Raw genomic sequence first — 26,468 nt, 5'->3', positions numbered from 1 at the left:
GCGAGCCTCTGCACCATTTGAATAAATCGCCGTGGGGCGGCTTGGGGCGCGCCGTGGGACTCCTCGCCACGTACCCCCCACCTGTAATTGCAGCCGACAACTTGAGAGGGCGCCCCATTTCGCCGCAGGGAGCTGCGGTTTGGACCACACCTCCCGCGGTCATGGGCGAGATATCAACGGGTCATGTGATGAGAACAGAGGGTCAAATAAAGACAAATCACTATTTGAGGCATTTGTTGACAGCTCTCCAGCGTAAAACTGCAGCCTTGGCGCTAATTAATCGCTCCAGCCGATACGGAGGATGCACCGCGGTCCCTGACACCGCGGTACTTAGCGCTCGTTAGATGGTGTCATCACACCGGCAACAATCGGAGGCGCCGCCGTGGGACGAGTGCAGGACGGCCGACTGTGCAGGGTGCTGTGCACGGTCCGGTGCGACAGACACTGGACAGAGGTCACTCGAGATGCCCCATGCTCGTTACTACACGGGGTTATCTCGCGGTGGCCGTCCATTGCTCGCCCCAACGGTCATTTTCAGCTACTGCTCGGTATCATGCATGTTCATTGTATTGTACATGCATGTATTTTATCCTTTTTAATATTTTTGTGACAAATTGAAATATTTACTGTAGTATAAAGTTTGCTTTTTAATTTATCGTAAAAGCATTTATCCTCAAACGTGAAAACATTTTGCGAGTAGGTACTGACGTATTAGCCCAGCACATTTCGTGTTATGTCGACCGACGAAGAAAAAGCTAGGGAATTTATATGACATTCTAACTTTTACATTTGCACTTTTTTTGGCAGCTCATGTCATTTTTCATTAGAAAACATAAAAAACGTGATTAGAGATTAAACTAGAGCTCTCTTTTAGCTTCCTTTTCCAAAATTCCAATGTCTAATCGCCGTAATATCGGCATCATATCGTGTAGTATCCCTGGATATAGAATGTGCTAGCTCTCTATCCTATCGTTTCACCTGCCGGCTGCCTGACACACTAGCAGCTTTTGCAATGTAAATATTTGACTTAGGTATGGCACCCAAATGTGCGCGCGAGAGACAGGATATGATGGGCAATAAGCGACACGCACTCCTACAATCGAACACCGCAATGCGCGGAAATCAGCCGCACTAAGACCGGGAGGGTAGTACCGAGCACGGTGGGGGTCAAGGAGGGGTGACACTTACGAGCCGTACCTATACTCCAGCAGCCCGGGCGCGCGCCCGATGGGAAAGAGTGGCGGAGGAATGGCTTAAAGCCGAGGCCGAGCTCCCAGTATTACAGCCTGCAGGAAGCATATAAGTATGAGCATGCAATGCATAATGCATATGCACTAAGCACTGCGTATATGTCTACACAGAAACAGCTAGCTGTCTGGCAATTGCTCAAGGGCTAGGTACCTAATAGCCTATGCGGTAGTGCGGAGGGTGGGGGCAGGGGCAGCGGCTCCCCCATGATTTCATGATTGGGGAGGGGCGCCGGGTGACCCCAAGTAAAATGCATACTCTTATACATAAGGCTGCATAACGAAAATAAAATTAGGATTAGGCCAGCGGGGGAGGTGGTCCGGAGCCCCCCCCCCCCATTTGGTGATGGAGCTCCTGGCCGGTGGGGGGGGAGGGAAGGGGGAGAGGGAGTTCCACTCAAAATGTAGCAACTAGGCACTGCGTTGTCCACACTGCTCGAGTGCTCATCCAAAGGTGCCGGGAACCAGTGGTGGCGGAGGGGGGGGGGGGGCACTGCCGACTTTTGGTCCCATCTTTCCATGCAACGCTGAACGCCCACAGGGTTAATGTTAAAATGCCAGGGGACATGGTGCCCGGTGCCCCCCCCCCCCCGTTCAGCCGCCTACCTATTGCGTGGTGCAAAATTTTACAATAGGATGCGCTGCCCGAACACGGCTCCGGGAACGAGATCCTCAAAGTCGACACAAAAATGCAATCGCCCGCTGGGGTATGCTAAAAAAGCTCCTCAGCTGTTGCGTGGTGGAGATTGCAGACGAGTCGTCCCTGAGCTAGTGACATCATCAAATTACTCCTTGGTCTGCTATGTATATATGGCTAAGGTCAATTCTCAAACCTTGACACTTTTGACAAATGTGACACACAGGGCGCGGTGATAATAAAAAGTATCTTTGTTGGTATTTTGTGGGACCTTTTTTGTTATAATTTAAGGAAAAGGCCCGTATAAATTAAGTGAGCTTGGTTCTCTGCTTGGAACTCTGCTTTTTTTTTCTGTGTCATCAGGCTGTTCACTAGTTGCCTTGTATTATCACAATGGCTTTTCAACATGAAGCTGGAACTGCATTTGAGTGCCTAAGTGTAAGTTTTCAGAAGTACCTACCTAATGAACTGTTTTATGATAATAATTGATTTGCAGCTACATTGAGAATGAACTCTTCCACCCAGGCATCTTTTGTTTCAATTCAAATGTTTTCTCTTGCACAATAGAGTAAAAATAAGATGTTGGGTACCTACCTACTGTCCATAGCTAGTAAGGTAAACAAAATATTTAATAAATGTTACAGGATGTAGATAAACAGCTACACAGCTTTGTGATTCACATAAGATGGTACTTATGCTGCCCTACTGGCTACGCGTGACTGTGAGTATGGCTCTGGGAAGTCGGAATCTTTTAAAGCTGAAGCCTGCTAGCTAGTAGCTGAGGTGTACTTTCCATGTCCTTACATGACAGACTGCATCCTCAAAAAACATCCTCAATACAATATTTTTTTCTTGGATGCTTAGTGATCTTAAGCCTACAATTACATCATATTCCTATTATCATGTTAAACAGTATTGTTATTGGCATAAACAAAATATACTATGTCAGCAAGTTTTGCTAGGGTACCAAACATTTGTGACATTATATAAGCCTTTGCTAACCAAGGAGACTCTGAGGAGCATCGGGAAAGGAACTATAGAAGAGGAACAGTGATTTTGTCCCAGGAATATTGGGAAAGGAAATATAGAAGAGGAATTGTGATTTGACCTGTGGACTTTGGAAGACAAATAGCCTATATATCCCCTGTCTTCTCCTGCCCCTCTCTTCCTCTGTTTCCCTCTCTATATCTATTTATCCCTCTCTATATCTATTTATCCCTCTCTCTCTCTATTTATCCCTCTCTCTCTCTCTCTCTCTCTCTCTCTCTCTCTCTCTCTCTCTCTCTCTCTCTCTCTCTCTCTCTCTCTCTCTCTCTCTCTCTCTCTCTCTCTCTCTCTCTCTCTCTCTCTCTCTCTCTCTCTCTCTCTCTCTCTCTCTCTCTCTCTCTCTCTCTCTCTCTCTCTCTCTCTCTCTCTCTCTCTCTCTCTCTCTCTCTCTCTCTCTCTCTCTCTCTCTCTCTCTCTCTCTCTCTCTCTCTCTCTCTCTCTCTCTCTCTCTCTCTCTCTCTCTCTCTCTCTCTCTCTCTCTCTCCTCTCTCTCTCTCTCTCTCTCTCTCTCTCTCTCTCTCTCTCTCTCTCTCTCTCTCTCTCTCTCTCTCTCCCCCTCCCCTCCCGACTCCGGAGTCGGATGTGAACGCTGCATGGCTCAACGTCATGCACTACACCTGTTTGATTGACGATATTTGAGCTCGAAATTAGATTGTGTCGAAAAAGGTCATTTTGCTGTTTTGGACACGTTTTCAGCGAAAGAAGCAGAAAACGGTGAATTCCCCAGAACCTGCTTTTTAATTCTGATTTCTGCGTGTTATTTTTAATGCATATTTGCAACGCAAAGCCTTGGAACGCACAAAGGATTGTTTCAGGCAAGATAAAACATCTCCATTATGAACTTCAATACCATGATATGGATTTTAATAGAACCGTCCGGAGTCGGAGTTGGAGTCGGAGTCGGAGTCGGAGTCGGAGCCGATTTTTGAAGCCGGAGTCGGAGTCGGAGTCGGAGTCACCGTAAAATCCATCGACTCCGCAGCCCTGGGTACCAGCCATGCTTTTTTGTAAATAATTCTGAATCAACGAGAAATAAACAGTCGAAATTTTGCATGGGCATTGGTAACAACCTTCCCCCAGCAGTCGCATTGTTTTCAAGCGCATTCGACCCTTAATGAGCTCACAAAAAGGGTTCACCTCTGACCATGGGTCAGACATGAAAATGGAGGTCGCAAAATCGGGTCAGCTGAGAAACTCTGATTCAGGAGTAATGGGAATGGTTAAGTCGGAAATGACACATGGCAAAGTGTCGGCGAGGATGAGTACAACATGACGATCATCTGATAAAAACGGTGGCCAAAATTTGTGAAGAACGAAACCATGCGAGACTAACAGCGTTTTGAACGACCTTCGTAGGGCAGCAGACTCGTGCTCTGGAAAGCAGCTGAAAATGCGGTCATTACTATTGAAAACTGACCAGAAGCTCACAGAAAGAGGTTACCCAGTTTCAAAAATTGCAGGTCATCATAAGATAAAGACAAAGAATCATTTTGAAATTGTTTATAATATCTATAACGCTATTTTTTTGGGGGGGGGGGGGAAATAACGCGAAAATCGTCAATACCAAGGCAACTGGCCCTCTCAGTGTCATTTAATGTAAAGTTTTATCTTACGAAGTTTCAAGAGGCAGATCTGGAGCAAATAGCTTTCTTTTAGACACAAAATCCCAACAAAACCGCACGATGGACAGGTTTTGGCCGTTTACATAGCAGAACCTCTCCTGAGGAGAACACTCCGCAGTCCGCAACCCAGCGAAGGTCTCAGCATGGGGAATGAAGAGCGTTTGGGATTTGCAAAATTTGCAAAATGTGTCTAAGAAACAGATGGCCGCGACATTCTGCTATGATATGCTGCGAAAAATTTGCCCCTGGCACTTCCCATTTGTTCAGGAATGGGGTTGTTTTGAAAAGGAAAATGGTGCTTGGGAGGTTGGCGCCAGTCATTCATGAAGGAGTTTGCGTCAGAGAAGACCTACAAAATACTCACGGATGATGTCGATGCAAGCTGTCGGCTTTCAGGGAGAAGCGGATGTTGCCGGGGAGCTCGTCAAACCTAAATTCGACGCAGAAACTGCAGGGGATTCTCCTACAAGAGCTTGAAAGCTGGTAACCTTTTTTCAGCCTCCGGCAGCTGACGGAGCGACGAAAATCGGTATGGGCAAATATTTTTGGAGATACAGCAAAGGTTTTGGTTTCCAACCTTCCGAATCAGTTGTCAATGCATGCATACAGGGTGTCTCAAAAGTTCGTTTACACATTGCTCATTCCAATAAAGCATATAAGAACCGGCCAAAAATCTAAGATTTTGGTGTCTGTGTGTACAATAGACAAATATGCATGCATTGACAACTGATTAGGAAGGTTGGAAACCAAAACCTTTGCTGCATCTCCAAAAATATTTGCCCATACCGATTTTCGTCGCTCCGTCAGCTGCCGGAGGCTGAAAAAAGGTTACCAGCTTTCAAGCTCTTGTAGGGGAATCCCCTGCAGTTTCTGCGTCGAATTTAGGTTTGACGAGCTCCCCGGCAACATCCGCTTCTCCCTGAAAGCCGACAGCTTGCATCGACACCATCCGTGAGTATTTTGTAGGTTTTCTCTGGCGCTAACTCCTTCATGAATGACTGCCGCCGACCTCCCAAGCACCATTTTCCTGTTCAAAACAACCCCATTCCTGAACAAATGGGAAGGGCCAGGGGCAAATTTTTCGCAGCATATCGTATCAGAATGCGTCGGCCATCTGTTTCTTAGACACATTTGCAAATTTTGCAAATCCCAAACGGTCTTCATTCCCCATGCCGAGACCTTCGCTGGGTTGCGGAGTGTTTTCCTCAGGAGAGGTTCTGCTTTGTAAACGGCCAAAACCTGTCCATCGTGCGGTTTTGTTGGGATTTTGTATCTAAAAGAAAGCCATTTGCTCCAGATCTGCCTCTTGATGCTTCGTAAGATAAAACTGTACATTAAATGACACTTTTGGAGGGTCAGTTGCCTTGGCATTGACGATTTTCGTGTTATTTTCCCCAAAAATTTAGCGTTATAGATATTATAAACAATTTCAAAATGATTCTTTGTCTTTATATTATGATGACCTGCAATTTTTGAAACTGGGTAACCTCTGTCTGTGAGCTTCTGGTCAGTTTTCAAAAGTTATGACCGCATTTTCAGCTGCTTTCCGAAGAACGAGTCTGCTGCCGTACGAAGGTCGTTCAAAACACTGTTAGTCTCGCATGTTTTCGTCCTTCACAAATTTTGGCCACCGTTTTTGATGATCATCATGTTGTACTCATCCTCGCCGACACTTTGCCATGTGTCATTTCCGACTTAACCATTCCCATTACTCCTGAATCAGATAGTTTCTCAGCCGACCCGATTTTGCGACCTCCATTTTCATGCCTGACCCATGGTCAGAGGTGAACCCTTTTTGTGAGCTCATGAAGGGTCGAATGCGCTTGAAAACAATGCGACTGCTGGGGGAAGGCTGTTACCAATGCCCATGCAAAATTTCGACTGTTAATTTCTCGTTGATTCAGAATTATTGACAAAAAAGCATGGCCGGTACCTGTCAACGAACTTTTGAGACACCCTGTATTTGTCTAGTTTACACACAGACACCAAAACCTTAGATTTTTGGCCGGTTCTTATACGCTTTATTGGCATGAGAAATGTGTCAACAAACTTTTGAGACACCCTGTATGTCTATACGGTTGACAAATTATTTACAAAAATAAAGAGTGGGGCTGTTTCTCTCACAAATGTACATCATACTATCATTCATATATAGGAGTCTTTCAATGTATAAGTTTGACAACTGATGATATGACTTTCACTTCTGAGTCTGAGAATGTCGGCTTGAAGTCATGGGGTTACCTACATATGGTATTCTGCTACTTATGCCGAGGCTGGAGAAAGCTGGTATTTGGTAGCTCTGCTATGTTGATGCGATCTCATTGTATCGCCGATAGCCACCAGCCGGTGACGACCTGTTCATGTGATGCTTCTTCACTCTTCAGTTTGCGAAAACTTCCTATTGAGTCCGGATGTCGCTTTACCGGGTCACCGAAAACCATTGGACTGATAATGCTCTGAATAGAAGTTCATTTTGACTTTGTTCATCGCAGAATGGTGTTATGAATAGGTACTTTTAGTGCTGTAGCATTGTTCTGTTTCATGAAAGGATATCTTCTGAGTGACTCTGACCATTTCACTCCACTTTATTTTCAGATTCCGATTATGCTGCACAAGGAGTTTGTGCACATCAACTCGGAGGGGGAAGAAGTGTACAAATGCGGCTTTAAGATCGGAGGAGGGATCGATTTGGACTACACCAAGTCTCCGCAGGGCTATACAGACAACGTACGTATTTTACACAGCTTGTTTTAAATTTATGTAACCGTGATTTTACCGTCATTTAATCGTCTATATGGCCATTCTACAGGTGTGGGTACAAAGCCAGTATAAACTGTTAACAAGTTAATTTCTAAATGAAACTACTATGCGAGTTTCACGACAAAGTACAAAGTGTTTGTCTAATCATAACAGATAAACCAGTGGATTCGACATTTTGGCATCGGACTTTCGGCATTTCATTTCATGACGCCCTGTAAGTTGATGAGGGCATTTTTCCGCAGGGTATTTACGTCACGGAGGTGCACCCCGAAAGTCCGGCAGAGAAGGCGGGCCTGAAGGTGAACGACAAAATACTGCAGGTAAGCTCCACTCCGCCTCTGTCGCCAGCCGTTGTCCTTTGTACTGAGATAAGCGGCAATCGGTTCGATACCGGTCAAAGTACCGTTGCCAGCCGGCTCGCACGCAGCGCTGAACCACCAGTCGGTGTTGGTCTGCCCCTAATGGGTTGGGTTCGGAGCCATGGGTCTCAAGTTGCTGATAGTGAAACGGTACATTTATACTGCAATTTGAATTGCATCTTATGATAGTGTACATTTCGTTGGGGTCTACCCCTGAGGTCTAATCCGGCAGTTTTTTTTTTTTTCGGAGAAATTTTAGGTACCATGGGCTGTTGCTGTTTCGTGCGGTGTTGAGCTTTCTAACTATTTCTCAGTTTGTGATTAGGTACAAACGTCTGCTTGTTATGTCGTGAAGCAATTATTTTTCAACACCCAAAAAGTGCTAGTTATTTCGTTGAATACGGTAATTAATTCGATTGAATTCGATTGACAAGGGATCCGAGGAAATTGTTGGAGATCCTCTTCATACTTATGCTGTATATTGCTGCAATTAGGTTGGATGCTCATTAGTTGCGAAGCTCCGAGCATGACAATGAGATGCTGCTTGGGGAGGAACACAGAAAAGCAGCATAAGGAGCAAGGATATGCCTTGTGTTTATGTTTTTGTAGCATTTTACCCAGCTGCGATACATTAAAATCTGACACGCCATTTTAACCGATTTTCATTGATGGGACGATTTTCTTAATCATGCCAACTTTCAGGAAGGCCGCCACTTTCCCCGTCACGCACACTGGACTCTATTTTCAGTGTCAGGGCTACGATTTCACCATGGTCACGCACAAACAGGCCATCAACTACATCAAGAAGGGGAAGACACTGAACCTGTTGGTGGCTCGGTATGGCGTGACGCACTCGTAGTTGACGGCCGTGACTGTCGCTGTGGCGGCTGGCTGACGTCTGTCGCATCAGCTGCGACCGTTAGACGCCTCTGTCGCAGGCTGGCGACGTCCCCCTCGGCGGGCTTCCAGCGTTCGTAATGAGCTTTCGTACAAATCACTTTTGCGTCCTAATTGAGTGAGCAGTGTAAATGACGCGTCCACAAGTGCCAGAGTATTTTTGGTGGTCTCTGTGCCGGCCCAGCGCGGCGCGATGCTGGGTGCGGTGGCTGGCGTTTTTGATCGAAGTGATGGCGGATGGTCAGCTCGCTTAGCGTGCGACCAGACACCTGTGCTTTGGCTTTATGACAGTAGCTGGCCTAAAAAGCTGCCATTGCCGCGCACACAGCCGCTGCCAGGACTTTGTGATTGTGAAGCTTAGTGATGACAGTGATTGAGCTTGGTGCTGCATTTATTTACTAACGATTGGCGGGAATCGCGGACTTCATTAATGGCGCGTTAAACGTTGTCATGACTTCTGTCGTTGTTAGTTTATTCCCTCTCTCTTTTGAAGTGTTTGATGCCTCCCGGTAACGCCTAGTGTCACCAGTGAATTTTGTCGTTCGATATGACCAGTCACAATTACTGGAAGCGCCTCTGAAGCTTAAAAAACACTCACTGTGGGTCAGTCTGTCTCGAGTCACATGACAGAGCGAAGGTCTCTAGGCATGAAGTCAGTCACTTAAACCCGGAGACCGCCCATCATGTGTTCATAATGCACAAAACTTTAACCGATTTAAACGACCATGCTTACAACTGCTCGGTTAGCCGTTTTGGCTATAAGGCAATTTTGTTGTGTTCAGTGTGTGCTCCATTCATCGGACCATGAGCAGATTTCATTTTTGTTTACACATTTGAAAAGAGAGAATGTTAATTTTGTTTTAGTCATAATCTCTTTGTGATTTAGATTTCGACGTACTAGTGTTGGTCGCATTTTCCTGATAAATTTTCGATAGTTTTTCTGGTCAGTTGTAGTTCTGTGTTAGTGTGGCAGCTGCTTTATGTTCGTCGCAGCTACATGTGGTTCGATTTTTTATATAATCGTGCATTTCTATTGCTTTTTTATCGCGTTTTAATTGAGTTCATTCGTACTGAACACATACCGACATGAAACCAGCTTTGGCCCGCTTGCGATATCCGTCTTTACAGCGATACTTGAGTTTTTTCCGCTTGAAACAGCCTGCCAAAGCGGCAGAAACTACTGTATTATTTGATTCCCTCGTATGCATTCCTTTATACAATTGATTTACATATGTGTGCGTGCTTAGTGCTTCTTATTAATTTACTTTTGTATGCGCTTGATGTTATTGTGTCTGCATTGTTCATGCATTTGTAAGATTTATCTAATCAGGGTAATCAGTATCTTTGCATTGTCGCGACCGTGGTGCACCCACGATCTGGTGCACGTTGCTGTGTGTTTGGGGCGAGGACGAGCGGCGTGCTCACCCTAGCCTTGGAGACTGCTCTGTGGCTCCACGGCGGCTGAGCTTCTGTGGGCCGCCGCTAGGGACCGCTACCAGTGGTGCTCCCTGCTTCAATCAATCATATGCGCGTGTGAATCCGCTTGGTCTGTACCGCTAGAGATTCTGATCGGGGTGAAATACACAGTGATTTTTCTCATCGGCCGAGTTGTATTTACAGTCGGGGCTAGCATGCGAGTGGAACAGCGGCTCACGCTGGGCTGTCGCACAGACAGCAAAGGCACAATGAAAGACTGCGGCAGCGTTCTGGTCCCACACACACCCGCCCGCACATAGACAACATCTGCACTAAAACGCCCGCCTGCACAACGTCGAATGTCTGCTAAATGCCCGGTCATTGTCTTGTGAAAGACAGCGCGGCGACCGCAGTCCCGTCCCTGGCTCATTCGGGCGGCCCCTCCGCGATCCCTGCTGCAGCGCTGTACACCAGCGCCACCTACCGTTATTGCCTATGAAATACGTGGTGGCTCCTATTCTTGCCACACCGCAGATTGGTCGTAGTAGGCCTCCCTTTCAAACATGGCTGCCTCGTGGGCAATATATCTTACCTTTACAAGCATACACAACATCGAAGCATCGGCCTTTTCGCCGCGTTGGCACTAGCGGCTACTGGCTTTTAAGTTTTCAGTTGTACTTGAAAAGCAGGCCTGAGTTTAAACCGGCACTAAAGAGCTTGCCATTACGGCTGCACTCATGGAGAATCTCCAAATGGACATCTAGGTACGCACATTTCGAAGAGCTTTCACGAAACGCGCCAGTAGCCGCTAGCATTACAACACCAAACATAGCCATGGTGGCAACACAAAGACGGAACGTGAACACCACAGCTTCCTTGAAATATCAGCGGCAAACTACACACTCTTAAATACACGGAATTCCAACTTGGTCCCTTCTTAGAGATCACCGCTTGTAAACACACCTTTGTACAAGTTATGGATGAACGCATTGCAGTACTTAATGGTCGAATAAGCTCACACAACTGGCCTATTTTTTGGTCGGCCTATGACGACCAACCAACTCGCATTCGCGAGGCATTTGTAGCACTCGGCTAACAACCGTCTATGTTAGGAGCATAGAGCCTCGCCCGGCTCGAATCGGCTCGGGCGCTCCTTGGTCCAACTTGAAGCTGGTTTTGGCCAGCGGTGATCCGTGACCCAGCTTGAAGCGACCGCCGGCGCTGCCACCTCACTGAAGCACGGTCTGGTCGGTGGGGAAGTTCAGCAGCTCTGGAACTGGACAGGGAGGACCGTCAGTCGCCGTTAAATGGCCTGTCTGAGGTCGGAGCTGACCCGGCAGACTAGTCACCGATGACGTGACGCTCGTATCTCAGCGGTGGTCGCCGGCGGAGCGAGCTGTCTGCGCGGCACGTGCGGGTAGGTAAACAGACGCCGAGCGGGCCGGCCACCCGCCGAGAGGCGCCCTGCCAGCGGCGCTCCGCGGTGGCCCCTGTCCGAGCTAAATCGGGCATTAAAGGGCCACCTGCTGCCCCTCCCCTCCACTTTGTTTCTGTCATATTGAGCTGACGATGAGCGAGCACCGAGACGGCACCGAGACTCCCGACCCTTCCCGGGGGCTCGAGTGCCAGTTAGCAATGATGGCTTGGGAGGTACTGGATCTGCGGAATGCTGCCTCTCGACACTACTTGTTCTTCAGGGACGTTGGATACGGGCGAATTTTTTGACGGTTTGGAATGGAATGGCACCGGCTTACCCAATAAGTGACATCCCTTTTACGCTACTCGAGCCAACCAAGACGTTAAATGCCATAAAATTGCGCTGAGGCCACCCGTGCCACCTGGTGTTCGAGCTCACCTTCCAGGGCGTCAGTTAGTGCGGCGTCCCACCACCAGGCGGCAGTGCCGGCAGCGGCGCCCACTTGTGGTTGACAGCGCCAGTCTCCTGTAGACGCAAATGGGCGCTATGTTAGTTCGGTGGTCGGTTTGTGGAGCGGGCGAACGGCGGCACGCCGCTCATTCAATTGAAACGGTTTCATGATAAAAAATCACGCGTGATTGCTAGGTTCAGCGTAAATCGCTACAAAAGATCAGAAGTTGATCCTCAATTTTGGATGTGCTTCCGTCGGGTGCCCGCATCTCACAACTCACCCTGCTGCTGTTCGGACAGCTGAGCCTGGTGCTGAGGCTGGTGCTGAAGCTGCTGGTGGTGCTGAGGCTGGTGCTGGTGCTGGTGCTGAGGCTCAGTGCCGTACCACTGCTCCGGAGGGCCGTCGTAACTGACAATGTCTGCCAGCTCCACCTGGAACTGAGCGCAGATCACGGTCAGCCGACTGGCAACATACCTTTTTAAAGACCCCTTCAATGACATTCTCAAGAACAACAGAGCTGAGAGAGGGAATGCAAAATCCATTGTAAAGCCATTTACCTTTTGCCGTGAGACCGACTGTTCGGCCGCCGTGTGGTTCTTGATGTGTTTTCTCAGCGACGAGGGGTCCGTGTAGCGCTTATTGCACCCGGGAACCTGGCACATGTACGGCTTCTGAAACAGACGGAGGGGTCACGTGAGCAAACTTATGCCTATATACATCGACCGCTGAGAACTCGGGAGTCCAGGACACAGCGCAGGTTATATGTCATGTCCTGCCATAGACCTCTGTATCTTGAGGTCTTCGATCGTATTGAAAGGTCTATCCGTATCATCCTGTGGAGCGCAGAAGGCAGGTTATATCTCGCCTCACGCACGTCCGTCGGCCCCGTCTGCCCTGTCGGCATCGTCGGTGCCGCGCGGCGGTGCGCGTGGCGCCCATGTGGCCGGCGCGGCGGCGGCGCTGCACCGACCGCCACCGGAGCCGCCGGCCGGCCGCACCACAAACATTCCCACGCCGACCAAGGTCCGACGGGGCGCGCTGCGGCGACGACGGGATGGTCGGCGCGGTCCGTCGACCGTCAGGGGCCGCCGGACCGCCGACTGAAGGTCGGTGGTGGGAGATTCTTGCGCTGGGTTCTCCGAATGTCGCGATAATTATCCTCATCTGCTCGTAGTGGAATAGTTTACTCATAGGGGCTTTTGCGCTCCATCGTTTGCACGTTTCGCATTCGCCTGATTGAGTCCATACCTTTGGTCCCTTTTGCGCCAGTTGAAAGTAACCAATTCCATCTTGGATAAAGCATGTTATTATGACTACACTACTTCTCGTCGCAACATTAGAAATTTGGTTCACCACCCTCCGAACCCGGCAATGTTCTGCATGGCCTCGCGGAGTTCAGCGGTTGTTTCGTCAGCGGCCGGCGTGTGCCGCGGCGCCGCGCCGGGTCACCCATGTAACCGGGCCGCGGTACGGCACATCTGCTGCCCGTCCGCTGCCGTGGCTGACTAACAAAGTACACAGAGACCGTGCACGGAGCGGGCGAGACGAGCGCGCGCCGGGGCCAACGCCGGAACTTCCTTGAGATAGAACGAGCCGAAGGCGTACCCATGCCGCTCGGATAGGGATATCTCAACCAAATGTGTTAGTTTTGTGTGATTAAATATAGGATCCCACCAAAATGTTCGAATAGGACAGTTTGGGTATGCAGGTGCTCACATTGCGAGGTCATTTGCAGGGCGACTCGAAAAATAGATATAAGCCGGAGTGATTCGGTGTCTCAGCGAAACCGGAAGCCTGCAGCTGGCTGACATGTACCACAAAACATTTTCCATTCAAATTTGTACCGAACTGGTTTCACGTATCCGGTGTCGATGGCGTGACTATGAATCAGCCCGTCCTGCTATCGGCGGCGGAACTGGGTGGGGAATGGGGATTTCGCGGCGGACAGACGCCGTGCCGATTTCCGGCGTCACCATGTGTGTTCCGTCCGGACCGGACCGGATCCTGCCGCTGCAGAGACGCCCGGACGGTAACGGAAGAACGGCCGGGGAGTGGCGGGGAGTACTAGGAAGTCCACCGAGAGGTGGGAAACGCTCGGAAAATAACTGAGGAGCCACCGAAGACTAGGTAAAAATGGGAGCTACCGGAGACGGAAGGAAAACTACGACAGCAGAGGAGAGACGGCAGGGAGCTGGGAAAGAAGACGAATGAATTTCAAGTGAAGATTCAGGACGAGGTTGCAATGAAAGTTGCGACTGGAAGATGATCTTGCACGACAAAGTGCTGGCCTAGAATTTATTATTGGATGCATTGCACATTGTACAGACTACAGTGCACATTGCACATTGGAAATAGCCCGGGGCCGGAACACATCACTTATTTACTGCAAGCACCTTATTTGTATGGTAGTCGAGTACTTACAGCGTCTTTGTGCGTCCTCTGGTGTTTGGCTCGGTCCGAACTGTTTGAGAAGGCCTTCGGACATCCGGGAAACTCGCAGTTATAAGGCCTCTCCCCAGTATGCGATCGAAGATGAATCTTCAGATTCTCACGCCGGGAAAATGCCTTATTACAGCCCTCGTACTGCGAAAAGAATGTCTTCGTTAGTCATACAACTAATAACGGGACAGCCACAAGCTACAATGAGAAAGCAACTGCTGGCAAATGCACTGCTGGCAAATGCACAAGCAAAGGCTTTACTCGTTTCGAAGTTGACAATATATTTGTCGATTAATTAAAGAAAAAAAGTAAGAACAAACAGCGCAAAACAATAAATCAGTGAACTTTTAATTGAACCCGAATCACAGTCGACGACGCTACTGATAGTGGAAGGGACACCTTTTTGCATGCGCGGCTCAGGTTACATGGGGACCACGTGTTGTGACCTACCTAGGGTTTGGTAACTGGTTAGGGAACAAATGACCCGTATAAATCATAGTCATAAGACCACATGTTGTAGCCAGTGGATCTGGCCAGCACCCGAGCAGTCATTGTAGATACCATAGCCGGTTGGAGCTCTAGAAGTGAAAGACCTGAGTACGCATGCACAACACGGGGCAGGTTTGTATTGCTGAATTTTGGATGTCAAAAACTGTTTCGAATGAGCGAGTAAAGAGGCCATGGTCCGATTTCAGGGATGCTTCCTTCACCAAACTTTTGAACTCTACTTTGAGTAATGAAACTTCTGAAATTTAGATCCAAGTATAAATACTTTGAGAAAAAAACATCTTGGTCTTGATACGTTCTTGATTAATTTTTATCACATCCTGACATTTGTGAAGTTGCCAAACCTTGTCCCATTTTATTTTCCCTTATAGCTTATGAACCCTGACTGGAACCATCGCTAATTAAGTGGACACGTTTCACGGAACGTGTCCTGATCCCTCCCATTAATTAATACAGTAGAAGTTAACATTACATGCGAAATTAATTTACATCTTCTATGGGTTATCTATTCTATTCAGGAGCGCCACTGGAGCTCTCTCTGGACGCATCTGTGGCAGCCGACAGGGCGTTTTCACTGTAATGAATAGCACCATTAAATGTGTCACTACGCCGCCACGGGTGCGCTCCGGCAAAAAGCCTCCCTCGGCCCCTACCGCCGGCGGCGACACGCTCGCACTCGGCCGCCGTGTCTCACATTGTTTTCGTTTCTGTTCTGGGCGCGTGAAGCGGTCTTTGAGCCGCCCGCCCCGGACTGGCCGCCTCAGACGTCTCGACACATGTGTCAACGTTCTTCCAGAGGCGCCTCGCCCCGCGAGCCGTTTTTCAACCGTGCTGTACGCGCGCAAATTTGGTTGAATTAATGAGACGTATGTGTCGGCTGCAGATGGTAACACAGGGCTAATGGGGGCGGCAGACGCTACACCGCAGCCGACAACTCAAGACGGGTTTACTGCGAGAGCAGCACACGGATAGCACCAGACTGAGTTTCTGTGTCCCTTACTCCTTTCCATCTTTCCACCCACTGCTGTACATGTTTTTTTTCTCAACCCTCCATGCATTTCTCGCCGTTTTCTTACCGTGCAGAGGTTGGGCTTCTCCCCGGAGTGGACGCGCATGTGGATCATGAGCTTGTAGCGCGCGTTGAACGGCTTCTGCTGCCGCGGACACTCTGCCCAGTAGCAGGTGTACTCGTCGCAGCCGCGGCTGTCCACGTGCACCTTCTCGATGTGCTTGACCAGCGCCGTCTGCCGGTCGTACTGGAGTGCGCAGCCGGCCCACAGACACGGCAGAGGACCGGCGGTCGGCGGAGACTGAGCCCTGGTGGACGCCGGCTCCAGCGCCGCGCCGCTGCCGTAACTACCGGGGAACGGCGACTGGCTCGACTCGACCTCCTGTTTGAAGGTGCAGCCGGCCAGCTCGGCAGAGTACTGCCTGAACGGACGGTCCTGCAGCGGCGAGTCGCGCCCCTGGCCGGTGCACAGTTCGTATCGGGGCGGCTGCTGCGCCTGGCCGACCGGCTCCTGTCTGAGCAGCTGGGTCTGGCCGACCGGCTCCTGTCGCAGTATCTGGGTCTGCCCCAGCGGCTCCTGTCGCAGTATCTGGGTCTGACCGATCGGCTCCGGGCGCAGCAGCTGCCCGTGCTCCACCGGTTCCTGTTTGAGCAGGTGCGACTGGCTCTGCGGCAGTACCATGTAGTTGTTGTGCGCCGCCTCTGAGGGCCAGCCGGCCGCCTCCGCGGGCCGCAGAGACTGGAAGGGCGGCAGCTGGCCGCCGGCCGGCCGCAGCGCGTGACCGTAGTTACCTCCAACACCGGGGGCCGGCTCGACCTGCAGAGAGTTGGCCGGTCCGCGGATCGGGCCGTCCACAGCCTCCAGCGGGAACGGAGACGCCGAGAGGGGCCGCTTGGCGCGCAGGCCGAGCTCGAGCGATGTGCGCGGGCTGAGCGCCAGCGGGCTGAGCGAGCCCGCCTGGCTGCTGGCGCGCCGCTGGGCGGCCGCCAGCTCCGGCGGCGGCCAGCCGTCCGGGTGCAGCAGCGCGCCCAGCAGCGACGCCGCGTCCTCCGGCAGAGAGAAACTGGTGGCCAGCGCCGGGGACAGCTGCTGCTGGCCCATCAGGTCACCGCTCGGGTCGTGCTCCAGGTGCATGGCGCCACCTGCGGAGCGCAGACCTCGTCAGGACATGGTTGGGAGCCTCGTGAGCATTTAGTGCACGACTTTAGTACATTCAACAGATGTTGAGGGCTATGTGACAACTCAGGCTCATGGGTCAAGTGAAAGGGTAGGACGGGTCAGAGTAGAGCGAAGAGCACGTTCAGCGGCTAGCTCATGCGTGCGACAGAAATCGATACAGCCTTGGGCATCGGACGACACCTGGGCCACTTAGCTTAGTTGGCGCACCCCATTTCCTGATCAATTACCATCATCAAACCACATCTCCCGCCTCAAGATTAGTGTCATCGTAACCCCATAAGCATCAATTATTTTGCAACAGGGACGAATTGTGGCAATCATTACTTTACTTAACCCCTATCTTATGTCGCATGATACATATCGACTAAGTGTGGATCTGGGATATTATTGAGTTTTTATTATTGAGTTTTTATTCATCCTTGACAGTATTGACAGTAAGTATTGCTTCTTGAGCCAAACAACGACAACCGCAGTCAAGCATTGGTAGGTATTAGGTAAGACTGAGGCATTGGAGTACAAAATGATGAAATACGGTTGCCAATGACTGTCTTAACCAGGGATGCGGAGCCGGAGCCGGAGCCGGAGCCGGAGCCGTGAAACAATATAGCCCGGAGCCGGGCCGGAGCCGTCAAAAAAGGGGGCGACTCCGGCTCCTTTTCTTAAGAGGAAACAATTATTTACCTAGTTCGGTTTGACAGTACAAGGCGTAAAACAATGTGGTATTCAAAATAGCATTGTTATACAAATACAGAAGCAACGTGTACCAATCCCATCGCCTTTTTTCTTCCACCCGTATTTAATTGATCGCATAGGGGATGTACTGAGTAGAAGCCGGAGCCGGAGCCGCCGGAGCCGGATCATTTTACTCGGAGCCGGAGCCGGAGCCGGAGCCGCCATGACATTTCACCCGGAGTCGGAGCCGGAGCCGGAGCCGGAGCCGGAGCCGATTTTTTTCTCCGGAGCCGGAGCCGGAGCCGTCTGAAATTTCCACGGCTCCGCATCCCTGGTCTTAACCATTGCCATGCTGCCATGCTGGTGGCCTGTGTTTTCTGTGTCATCCAGGGGGGGGGGGGGGGGGCGTTTTCACGCCGCCGTCTTACTTGGCTCCTAGGCCACGCAGCGACACGCGGTAAGTGGCAATCGAAAGAGCGTTACAAATTATGACAGAAATACTTTAGTCATTTTTATGGTCAGGTTAAAGGTTAGGTCACCAGAAGTCATCGAAGGTCAAATTTTGTCTGTTTCAACAATTTTCGAAACACCCGACGGCTAACTCAGGAACCAGTAGAGCTACAGCGCCGCGGAAAAGTGCACTCGATAGCCCTTTTACAGAACTTTCTGATCGTTGTCCTCTGATTTGACTTCAGGTCAACGGTTTAGCATCCGGAGGGCAAAAACTCTAAAAATAGCAGTTTTTGCGAAACTTGTTTTTCGGTAATAACTTCTGACTCAAGAGAGCGACGACATTACTTTTGCCAGCATCGTGTTGTTCCTCTCGCCGAGACGCGTCGAGTGAACTATAAGTTGACATTGAAAGGTCATTTTGAAAATTTGACCTTCAGGCCAAGGTCATGACCTGACCGGAAAGGGTCATGTTGCATATCAGTCGATCCATATCGTAGAGCTGAACACTTCTGACGTGTTTTCACCGCTCTAGCATGTCTCTATCAAAAGTTATATTAAAAAAACTGCTGGTGACCTTTCATGACCTGAGATGACCTCAGGGGCACACAGAGGGGTCACAGGTGCATTTTTCCTCATTTTTTTCCTATGAACCGATGTTTGAGAAGGTTTAAAACGACTTTCGTCCAAAAGAAGCGCATTTCAATAATCAATATGCTCCCATTGACTTACAATGGAGAGGTCGCAAAATTGACCTGACCCTAGGTCACAGATATAAAAAATCGGAGATAAACATTTTATATATAATGCTACTCTTATCAATCGCTAAAAGTTTCAAAGTGACCTTTCAGTTGGTGTAGCTACAGCGAGCCTTTGAACTTTTTCTGAGGTAAGTTCGCTTGACATGACCTGGTGACCTGACCTTGAAAGACCCGGGTGTGAAATTTTCACATGTGCGGAAAACATGTATGAACAGGTCTACCTAAAACGGCGGCGCGATATTGGCGAAAAACCTGAGGGGGTGGGGCGTGAAAACGCCCCCCCCCCCCCCAGCACGGCGCGGATTAAACCTTTCTAAACTTAAGTTCTTTTGAAAATTATCATTGGCTGAATATCAAAAGGTATGACCTGGAGATGACCTCAGGCCAATGACCTCAGGAGTGTATCAAAGGAAACCCACATAGGTATGCCATATTTTACGCCTTTTTATATTTGTGAAAGAGGGGTGCATTGCGTCAACCCTGACCGGGATGTTAATTGTTTTGCTTATCGGAATCAAAACACTGAATGACAACACCTATTACTTACATAAGGACTAGGGCATGATTAAGGTTAATTGTCGAAATTTGTCGATTAATTGACGAAAAACTAATGTGACCTTGATGACGTCATAAATGACGTCACGCAAGGTCAACATGGCAAAAGTGACGCATCTAACCTTGCAAGGAGTGCATCAAATCACGATTCTGTGTGCTTTAGATAGTTGGAGATCGTTCCCGGCGCCAGAATAGCAGTTTTCATTTTCCCCATTGACTTATAATGGTGAGGTCACGAAAATGACCTGACCTCATATGACCTTTAGGAAAAATCCGAGATATACAAGTTGTGAGACTCGTAATTAATGGATACTAGATCCTGCAAGTTTCATTTCCCTGTGAAAGCTCCTCTGGCAGTGAGGGCGTTACGAAGTTGCGACATCTGAAGACCGTGCAGAGGTTCACTTATGACGTCATAGGTCAGTGACCTGACCTGACCCGAAAATGCGGTTGGTATCAAAAGATCCGGCTTGAATCAAAGGTCAGGTATGCCAAGTTTCAGCTCTCTATCGCCAGCGTGTTCGGAGCTATCGCGAAAAAAACCTATGGGGGCGGCACCCGCCCCCCCCCCCTCGGCCGGCGAGGGTCAAGTGAAAGGGTAGGGCGGGTATAAGTAGAGCGAAGAGCATGTTCAGCGGTTAGCCCATGCGTGCAACAGAAATCGATACAGCCTTGGGCATCGGACGACACCTGGGCCACTTAGCTTAGTTGGCGCATCCCATGACCTGATCAATGACCATCATCAAACCACATCTCCCGCCTCAAGAGTAGCTAAGTGTGGATCTGGGATATTATTGACTTTTTATTATTGAGTTTTTATTCATCCTTGACAGTATTGACAGTAAGTATTGCTTCTTGAGCCAAACAACGACAACCGCAGTCAAGCATTGGTAGGTATTAAGACTGAGGTATTGGAGTACAAAATGATGAAATACGGTTGCCAATGACTGTCTTAACCAGGGATGTGGAGCCGGAGCCGGAGCCGGAGCCGGAGCCGTGAAACAATATAGCCCGGAGCCGGGCCGGAGCCGTCAAAAAAGGGGGCGACTCCGGCTCCTTTTCTTAAGAGGAAACAATTATTTACCTAGTTCGGTTTGACAGTACAAGGCGTAAAACAATGTGGTATTCAAAATAGCATTGTTATACAAATACAGAAGCAACGTGTACCAATCCCATCGCCTTTTTTCTTCCACCCGTATTTAATTGATCGCATAAGGGATGTACTGAGTAGAAGCCGGAGCCGGAGCCGCCGGAGCCGGATCATTTTACTCGGAGCCGGAGCCGGAGCCGCCATGACATTTCACCCGGAGCCGGAGCCGGAGCCGGAGCCGTTTTTTTTTTCTCCGGAGCCGGAGCCGGAGCCGTCTGAAATTTCCACGGCTCCGCATCCCTGGTCTTAACCATTGCCATGCTGCCATGCTGGTGGCCTGTGTTTTCTGTGTCATCCAGGGGGGGGGGGGCGTTTTCACGCCGCCGTCTTACTTGGCTCCTAGGCCACGCAGCGACACGCGGTAAGTGGCAATCAAAAGAGCGTTAAAAATTATGGCAGAAATACTTAAGTCATTTTTATGGTCAGGTTAAAGGTTAGGTCACCAGAAGTCATCGAAGGTCAAATTTTGTCTGTTTCAACAATTTTCGAAACACCCGACGGTTAACTCAGGAACCAATAGAGCTACAGCGCCGCGGAAAAGTGCACTCGATAGCCCTTTTACAGAACTTTCTGATCGTTGTCCTCTGATTTGACTTCAGGTCAACGGTTTAGCATCCGGAGGGCAAAAACTCTAAAAATAGCAGTTTTTGCGAAACTTGTATTTCGGTAATACCTAACTTCTGACTCAAGAGAGCGATGACATTACTTTTGCCAGCATCGTGTTGTTCCTCTCGCCGAGACGCGTCGAGTGAACTATAAGTTGACATTGAAAGGTCATTTTGAAAATTTGACCTTCAGGCCAAGGTCATGACCTGACCGGAAAGGGTCATGTTGCATATCAGTCGATCCGTATCGTAGAGCTGAACACTTCTGACGTGTTTTCACCGCTCTAGCATGTCTCTATCAAAAGTTATATTAAAAAAAACTGCTGGTGACCTTTCATGACCTGAGATGACCTCAGGGGCACACAGAGGGGTCACAGGTGCATTTTTCCTCATTTTTTCCTATGAACCGATGTTTGAGAAGGTTTAAAACGACTTTCGTCCAAAAGAAGCGCATTTCAATAATCAATATGCTCCCATTGACTTACAATGGAGAGGTCGCAAAATTGACCTGACCCTAGGTCACAGATATAAAAAATCGGAGATAAACATTTTATATATAATGCTACTCTTATCAATCGCTGAAAGTTTCAAAGTGATCTTTCAGTTGGTGTAGCTACAGCGAGCCTTTGAACTTTTTCTGAGGTAAGGTCGCTTGACGTGACCTGGTGACCTGACCTTGAAAGACCCGGGTCTGAAATTTTCACATGTGCGGAAAACATGTATGAACAGGTCTACCTAAAACGGCGGCGCGATATTGGCGAGAAACCTGAGGGGGTGGGGCGTGAAAACGCCCCCCCCCCAGCACGGCGCGGGTTAAACCTTTCTAAACTTAAGTTCTTTTGAAAATTATCATTGGCTGAATATCAAAAGGTATATGACCTGGAGATGACCTCAGGCCAATGACCTCAGGAGTGTATCAAAGGAAACCCACATAGGTATGCCATATTTTACGCCTTTTTATATTTGTGAAAGAGGGGTGCATTGCGTCAACCCTGACCGGGATGTTAATTGTTTTGCTTATCGGAATCAAAACACTGAATGACAACACCTATTACTTACATAAGGACTAGGGCATGATTAAGGTGACGATTTTGACGAAATCCACAGTGTTTAAAGACATTATGTGGCTAGGAAAGTTGCATTCATGATTATTATTTATGTCCGGCGAATAGTTCCAGAACAGTGTCAAGTGTGCTAGTTTGGCAAATAAGTGAGAAAATCGGCATAAATTACAGCAATTGCTGGATATTTGGTTTCGGAATTTTCATAAGTAGGTACAGGATAAACGTAGTAATTGTAAAGGATAAACGATTAGTAATTTACTTTCATCGGAATCAAAAACTGTTATATACATTGAGACGGGTTACACAGCACATTGGGTGGACGCGTTTCGTCTAAATGACTTTTTCGACACCCTCTCGGAAATTAAAACAATACAAACACACAAGAATAAAACTAGCACAGCAGTCTCACACTCTGTTGAAATACAGCATGCTAAGAATGCGCATTACTACAAATGATAACCTTCACTGTAAAAAAAGTTAAGCATTTGGGGTACTAACGGCTGCTATTCGTAGCACCTTTTAGCGTCAAAAGAACCCTACGACGTATTTACAAAGAAGCATGGTGCTAATACTGTGCTAATGATAGCTAACATTCCCATCAAATATTATAAGTTTAGATCATCTATTCTTCTACTGAGCTTAACGTCTACTTCTGCTAGTACCCAGTCCATCAGTGAGTGCTCTTTCAAGCTGGATTTCTAATTAGAACCATTTTAAGTGTTTTAGAAGTTGGCAATGCTGAATATGGTGCTTACGTTAGTATCACAATAGAACCGGACATGCTTACAGAGGAAACAAATTTGAAATTGGCGCCAAAGAAAGTAGCTAAGCCCTGCTTTACAAATCTCTGGGAGTCTTATCACCAGCCCTTTAGCACCTTTTGACGGCGCAGAGCGATATGCGCATGCGCGTGCCAGCTGTTTCCGGCCACGTGTTGCGCCATTTTAGTGGAGTCCGTTGGTCGTGGTGGGAGTGTGTGCACGTGCTCCGGTATATGAAGTGAAATGAAGTGAAGTGAAGTGCTCCGGGCACACATGCCACCGAGTGATAGCTCTGGAATGATAGCTTAAATCAGCTATTATCGGTGGAATCCGTCGTGCGTGGCATGGGAGTGCGTGCCCCTGCTCCGGGAGGCAGTGAGGTGGAGGGAAGTGCAGTGCAGCAGTGCAGTGAAGTGAAGTGAAGTGCTCCGGGGACGGGTGGTACATGAGCATTTGCCACCGACACATGCCACCGACACCGACGTTGATCGACTTTGGTGAGTCTGACACGTTGTATCTTTTGACATTATCTTATATTGTTTAAGTGCTTCATATTCCGACTTTGGCAAATCGCGCTTCTTGGTCTGAAGGAAAGTTGTGTTGTTTGCGAAAATAGCTCCCAACAGAAAAAAAAATCTTGGAACTGATTCAGTTTTTTTTTTGCTCCAGGCATGGGGCCTGGTCAGTTCTTCCGTCGACTACCACTTACAATGGAGGACAACTACGACAACAACACGGGGTCTCCGGTTCCGTCTATCACTAAACGCCGTCTGGTCGTGGATGAGGTCGAACTTATGGCCATGAACGGAACGTCGGTTCAACGACCCCCCCCCCCCGCCTCCCCCAGTCGATCTCGCGTTAATCGTCGGTCACTGCGAGTGTGCAGGTATATGAGCGACCTTTCGTTATTTCCCGTGCGTTTGTTTGTGTATATATTTACATTTGTTTTTCATGCAGATGATATGAAGTGTTAATAAATGTTCCATTATTATTTTTTAATTTTATAATGTGTTGGATGCTTGAAAGATGCACTTACACGGGAATATTGCAGAATGCAAAACACAGTCATTGAGACTTGTAGTTATCACTTATCTAGGATATAACCTTTTTTGCACGTCTTTTCGGCCTTACACAACTTTTTGGTAATTGATTAGTCCTTTTTGCAGTAACTAGTGAAAGTATGTGCTGCTAAAGAAAGCAGTTTTTGCGAACTTTTCATGCAGCAGCTTTAACTAGTATAGATATTCTACTTTCAGCCCCAATGCTTTCGTTAGCATTATTCTACTTGTCGTTGGGTAACAATAGCGCTAAAACGGTTCATATGTGAGTACGGAAGGTACTAACTGCATGCTATTCTTAGCACCTTTTAAAGTTTAGCACCGCTAGGGTACTGAAAATTGGTCTAGCAGGTGTAGGGTACTACATTTAGTACACGGGTGCTAAACAAATATGGGTACTTATATTAGCACCTTGATACTAAACTAGATCTCAGTTAAGTATGAATAAAATGCTTAGCTTAGCACCGCTAGGGTACTGAAAATTAGTCAATTGAAAAGTACCTCTATGATGCTAAACTTTTTTTACAGTGTTCGATAAAAACTATTTGTCGGTACACAGCTACTGTTACATAATCATCGACGAGAATAAAAATAGCACACTTATAACGACTCGAACGGTAAGTTTTTTTAAGTCAAGTTTTTAATGCTGAACACTGCTGCTGATTTTGCCCACTTAATAAACCCTACCCTGGTATTGATCGTATCGTTCGTTGTAGTAAATGCCGCTTCGGTCGCTCTCCGACATCCCTTGTTCCCACAATTCGCTAACACTTTCGCCCCGTCCCAATTTGGCAAATGACTAGTGGAATGTGCGTGAACAACAAAGGCACTGTGGTCGGCGTCGTTTCGTATGTCTCGCTTGTGCTCCTTTAAGCGTGTTTGGATTCCCCTACCAGTTTCTCCAATATAAGATTTGTCGCAGTTACCACACGGTACCTGATAAACTACGCTAAGTTCTCTATTTCTAGAAGTTTTCTTTTGAGTTAACTCACCTATCTTCTTTCCAGTGGTCAGTGCCACCTTGAAGCCTGTCGTTTCGAGTTTCTGAGTGATGCTTGCGAAACGACAGGCTTCAAGGTGGCACTGACCACTGGAAAGACCTGAGGGACCTGAGATAGGTCAAACTGGAATGTTATTAACTTGTAAAATGATGAAGCCCGGCCTTGAAGCCAATACTTACATAGGTATAGGCAACCCTTCGCACCGTTTAACGCGAATAAGATAATTGATAGTAAGAGAAGATTCGTAAACGAAATGTAGTAGATAGTATCTACTACATTTTGTCTACCTACTAGATACCTATCGACTCGTAGATAAACTCGTTTTTAGAGATGGCAACGTATCAAAGAAATGCATGCATGTGACAGAAATAACATGAAGCAGATAAGGCACATGACAAGTGTGCATTCGGTTGGCAGTGGAGTGTCCACAGTCCATTTTTTAAGTGTTAAATATGAGGAGGGAGAGAGAAGAGAGGGGTAGAGAAAAGAGAGATAGGGAGAGATTGAGAGTGAGAGAGAGAGGGAGGGAGGGAGGGTGAGAGAGAGAGAAAGAGAAAGAGAGAGAGAGATAGAGAGAGATAGAGAGAGAGAGAGAGAGAGAGAGAGAGAGAGAGAGAGAGAGAGAGAGAGAGAGAGAGAGAGAGAGAGGAGAGTGGAGCTCTGTTTCATACGATATTGATATCCTGTCATAACTAGATAATAATTTGATAATGAGATTGTTGCTTCACTTATGTATGCTCGTATTCAGGGGCATCTGATGCCTCTCGAGCCTCGATCCCCATTTCCCCACGTTGGCCTACCTTGTTTCCGAAAGCACACGTTGGGAGCTATGTTCGCCGGTTTGCCTGCCGGTTGTATGCCGATGAGGATGGAGATACTTGTCACTGATCTGTCACCGTAGCTTCTTGTGGCAGTGGAAGTTCAAGAGTGAGGACAATTGGTCCTGGTAGCAACCACTTGTTCCCTGCGCCACGGGCGGGCGGCCAATCACCGTTCAGGGAGCTGTGACGTCCGTGCAGTGTGGGCGGGGCCTCGTCGCCTCCAGCCCTGGTAGGCAGTCGGAGCTGCTCGAGGGTGACAGCTGACTAAAGACGTGTTTATTATTTTGTGCGACTTCTGACTACCCTGACAACTGATTCGTGTGTAGCGAGTGAGAATGGGTAGCGTGATAATACTTTTTATTGATTAACCAGCCTGACGTGCTTGATTCCTTATTTCACTGGTGGATCCAATTCACGAGGAAGGGCGTAGGAAGTGCCTCGGGCCTCGGGAAAAACGCTCGAAATAGGCATACAGGGTGTAACGAAATTTTCCGGACACCTTTCTCTCCGCTGGTGTTAAGAAGTAAAACAATCTGGAGTTTTTCCTTCTAATTGACGATATAGCCAGCTTTTCATACGAAC

The 26,468-nt window shown here is 48.3% G+C and overlaps 2 protein-coding genes across 3 annotated transcripts; one reads left to right on the top strand and one right to left on the bottom strand.

Annotated features, from left to right (window-relative positions):
- Positions 1-2,069: 2,069 nt before the first annotated feature.
- Positions 2,070-10,168, top strand: LOC122364195 (tax1-binding protein 3 homolog). 2 transcript variants are annotated; one of them, XM_043334342.1, is made up of 4 exons: positions 2,070-2,322; positions 7,149-7,280; positions 7,556-7,633; positions 8,421-10,168. In XM_043334342.1, exons 1-4 carry the CDS (start codon positions 2,278-2,280, stop codon positions 8,529-8,531), a joined length of 366 nt encoding a protein of 121 aa, XP_043190277.1. In that variant the 5' UTR covers positions 2,070-2,277; the 3' UTR covers positions 8,532-10,168. The 2 variants fall into 2 exon arrangements, with proteins under 2 accessions (XP_043190277.1, XP_043190278.1); XM_043334343.1 differs by having other exon boundaries at positions 2,093-2,129.
- Positions 9,804-26,256, bottom strand: LOC122364194 (zinc finger protein GLIS3-like). The gene is made up of 7 exons (XM_043334341.1): positions 25,866-26,256; positions 15,876-16,951; positions 14,275-14,436; positions 12,411-12,524; positions 12,134-12,290; positions 11,841-11,927; positions 9,804-11,261 (listed from the first exon to the last, which is right to left on the bottom strand). The coding sequence occupies exons 2-7, from the start codon at positions 16,941-16,943 to the stop codon at positions 11,215-11,217; spliced, it is 1,635 nt and encodes a 544-aa protein (XP_043190276.1). The 5' UTR covers positions 16,944-16,951; positions 25,866-26,256; the 3' UTR covers positions 9,804-11,214.
- Between the last annotated feature and the right edge of the window lie 212 nt (positions 26,257-26,468).

Source organism: Amphibalanus amphitrite, unplaced genomic scaffold, assembly GCF_019059575.1.
Source record: "Amphibalanus amphitrite isolate SeventyFive unplaced genomic scaffold, NRLGWU_Aamphi_draft 000661F_arrow, whole genome shotgun sequence".
Taxonomy (NCBI): domain Eukaryota; kingdom Metazoa; phylum Arthropoda; class Thecostraca; order Balanomorpha; family Balanidae; genus Amphibalanus; species Amphibalanus amphitrite.
This window is presented reverse-complemented; position numbering and strand designations above follow the sequence as displayed.

Bases quoted from the DNA above. Each gene is read 5' to 3' on its own strand.
- LOC122364195 (XM_043334342.1), top strand. From the start codon at position 2,278: ATGGCTTTTCAACATGAAGCTGGAACTGCATTTGAGTGCCTAAGT. The intron at 2,323-7,148 runs GTAAGTTTTCAG...CTTTATTTTCAG, and splicing joins CTGCATTTGAGTGCCTAAGT to ATTCCGATTATGCTGCACAA. The intron at 7,281-7,555 runs GTACGTATTTTA...ATTTTTCCGCAG, and splicing joins CGCAGGGCTATACAGACAAC to GGTATTTACGTCACGGAGGT.
- LOC122364194 (XM_043334341.1), bottom strand. From the start codon at position 16,943: ATGCACCTGGAGCACGACCCGAGCGGTGACCTGATGGGCCAGCAGCAG. The intron at 12,525-14,274 runs GTAAGTACTCGA...CGTCTGTTTCAG, and splicing joins AGAGGACGCACAAAGACGCT to AAGCCGTACATGTGCCAGGT. The intron at 11,262-11,840 runs GTGAGCTCGAAC...CTCCCTGTCCAG, and splicing joins ACTAACTGACGCCCTGGAAG to TTCCAGAGCTGCTGAACTTC.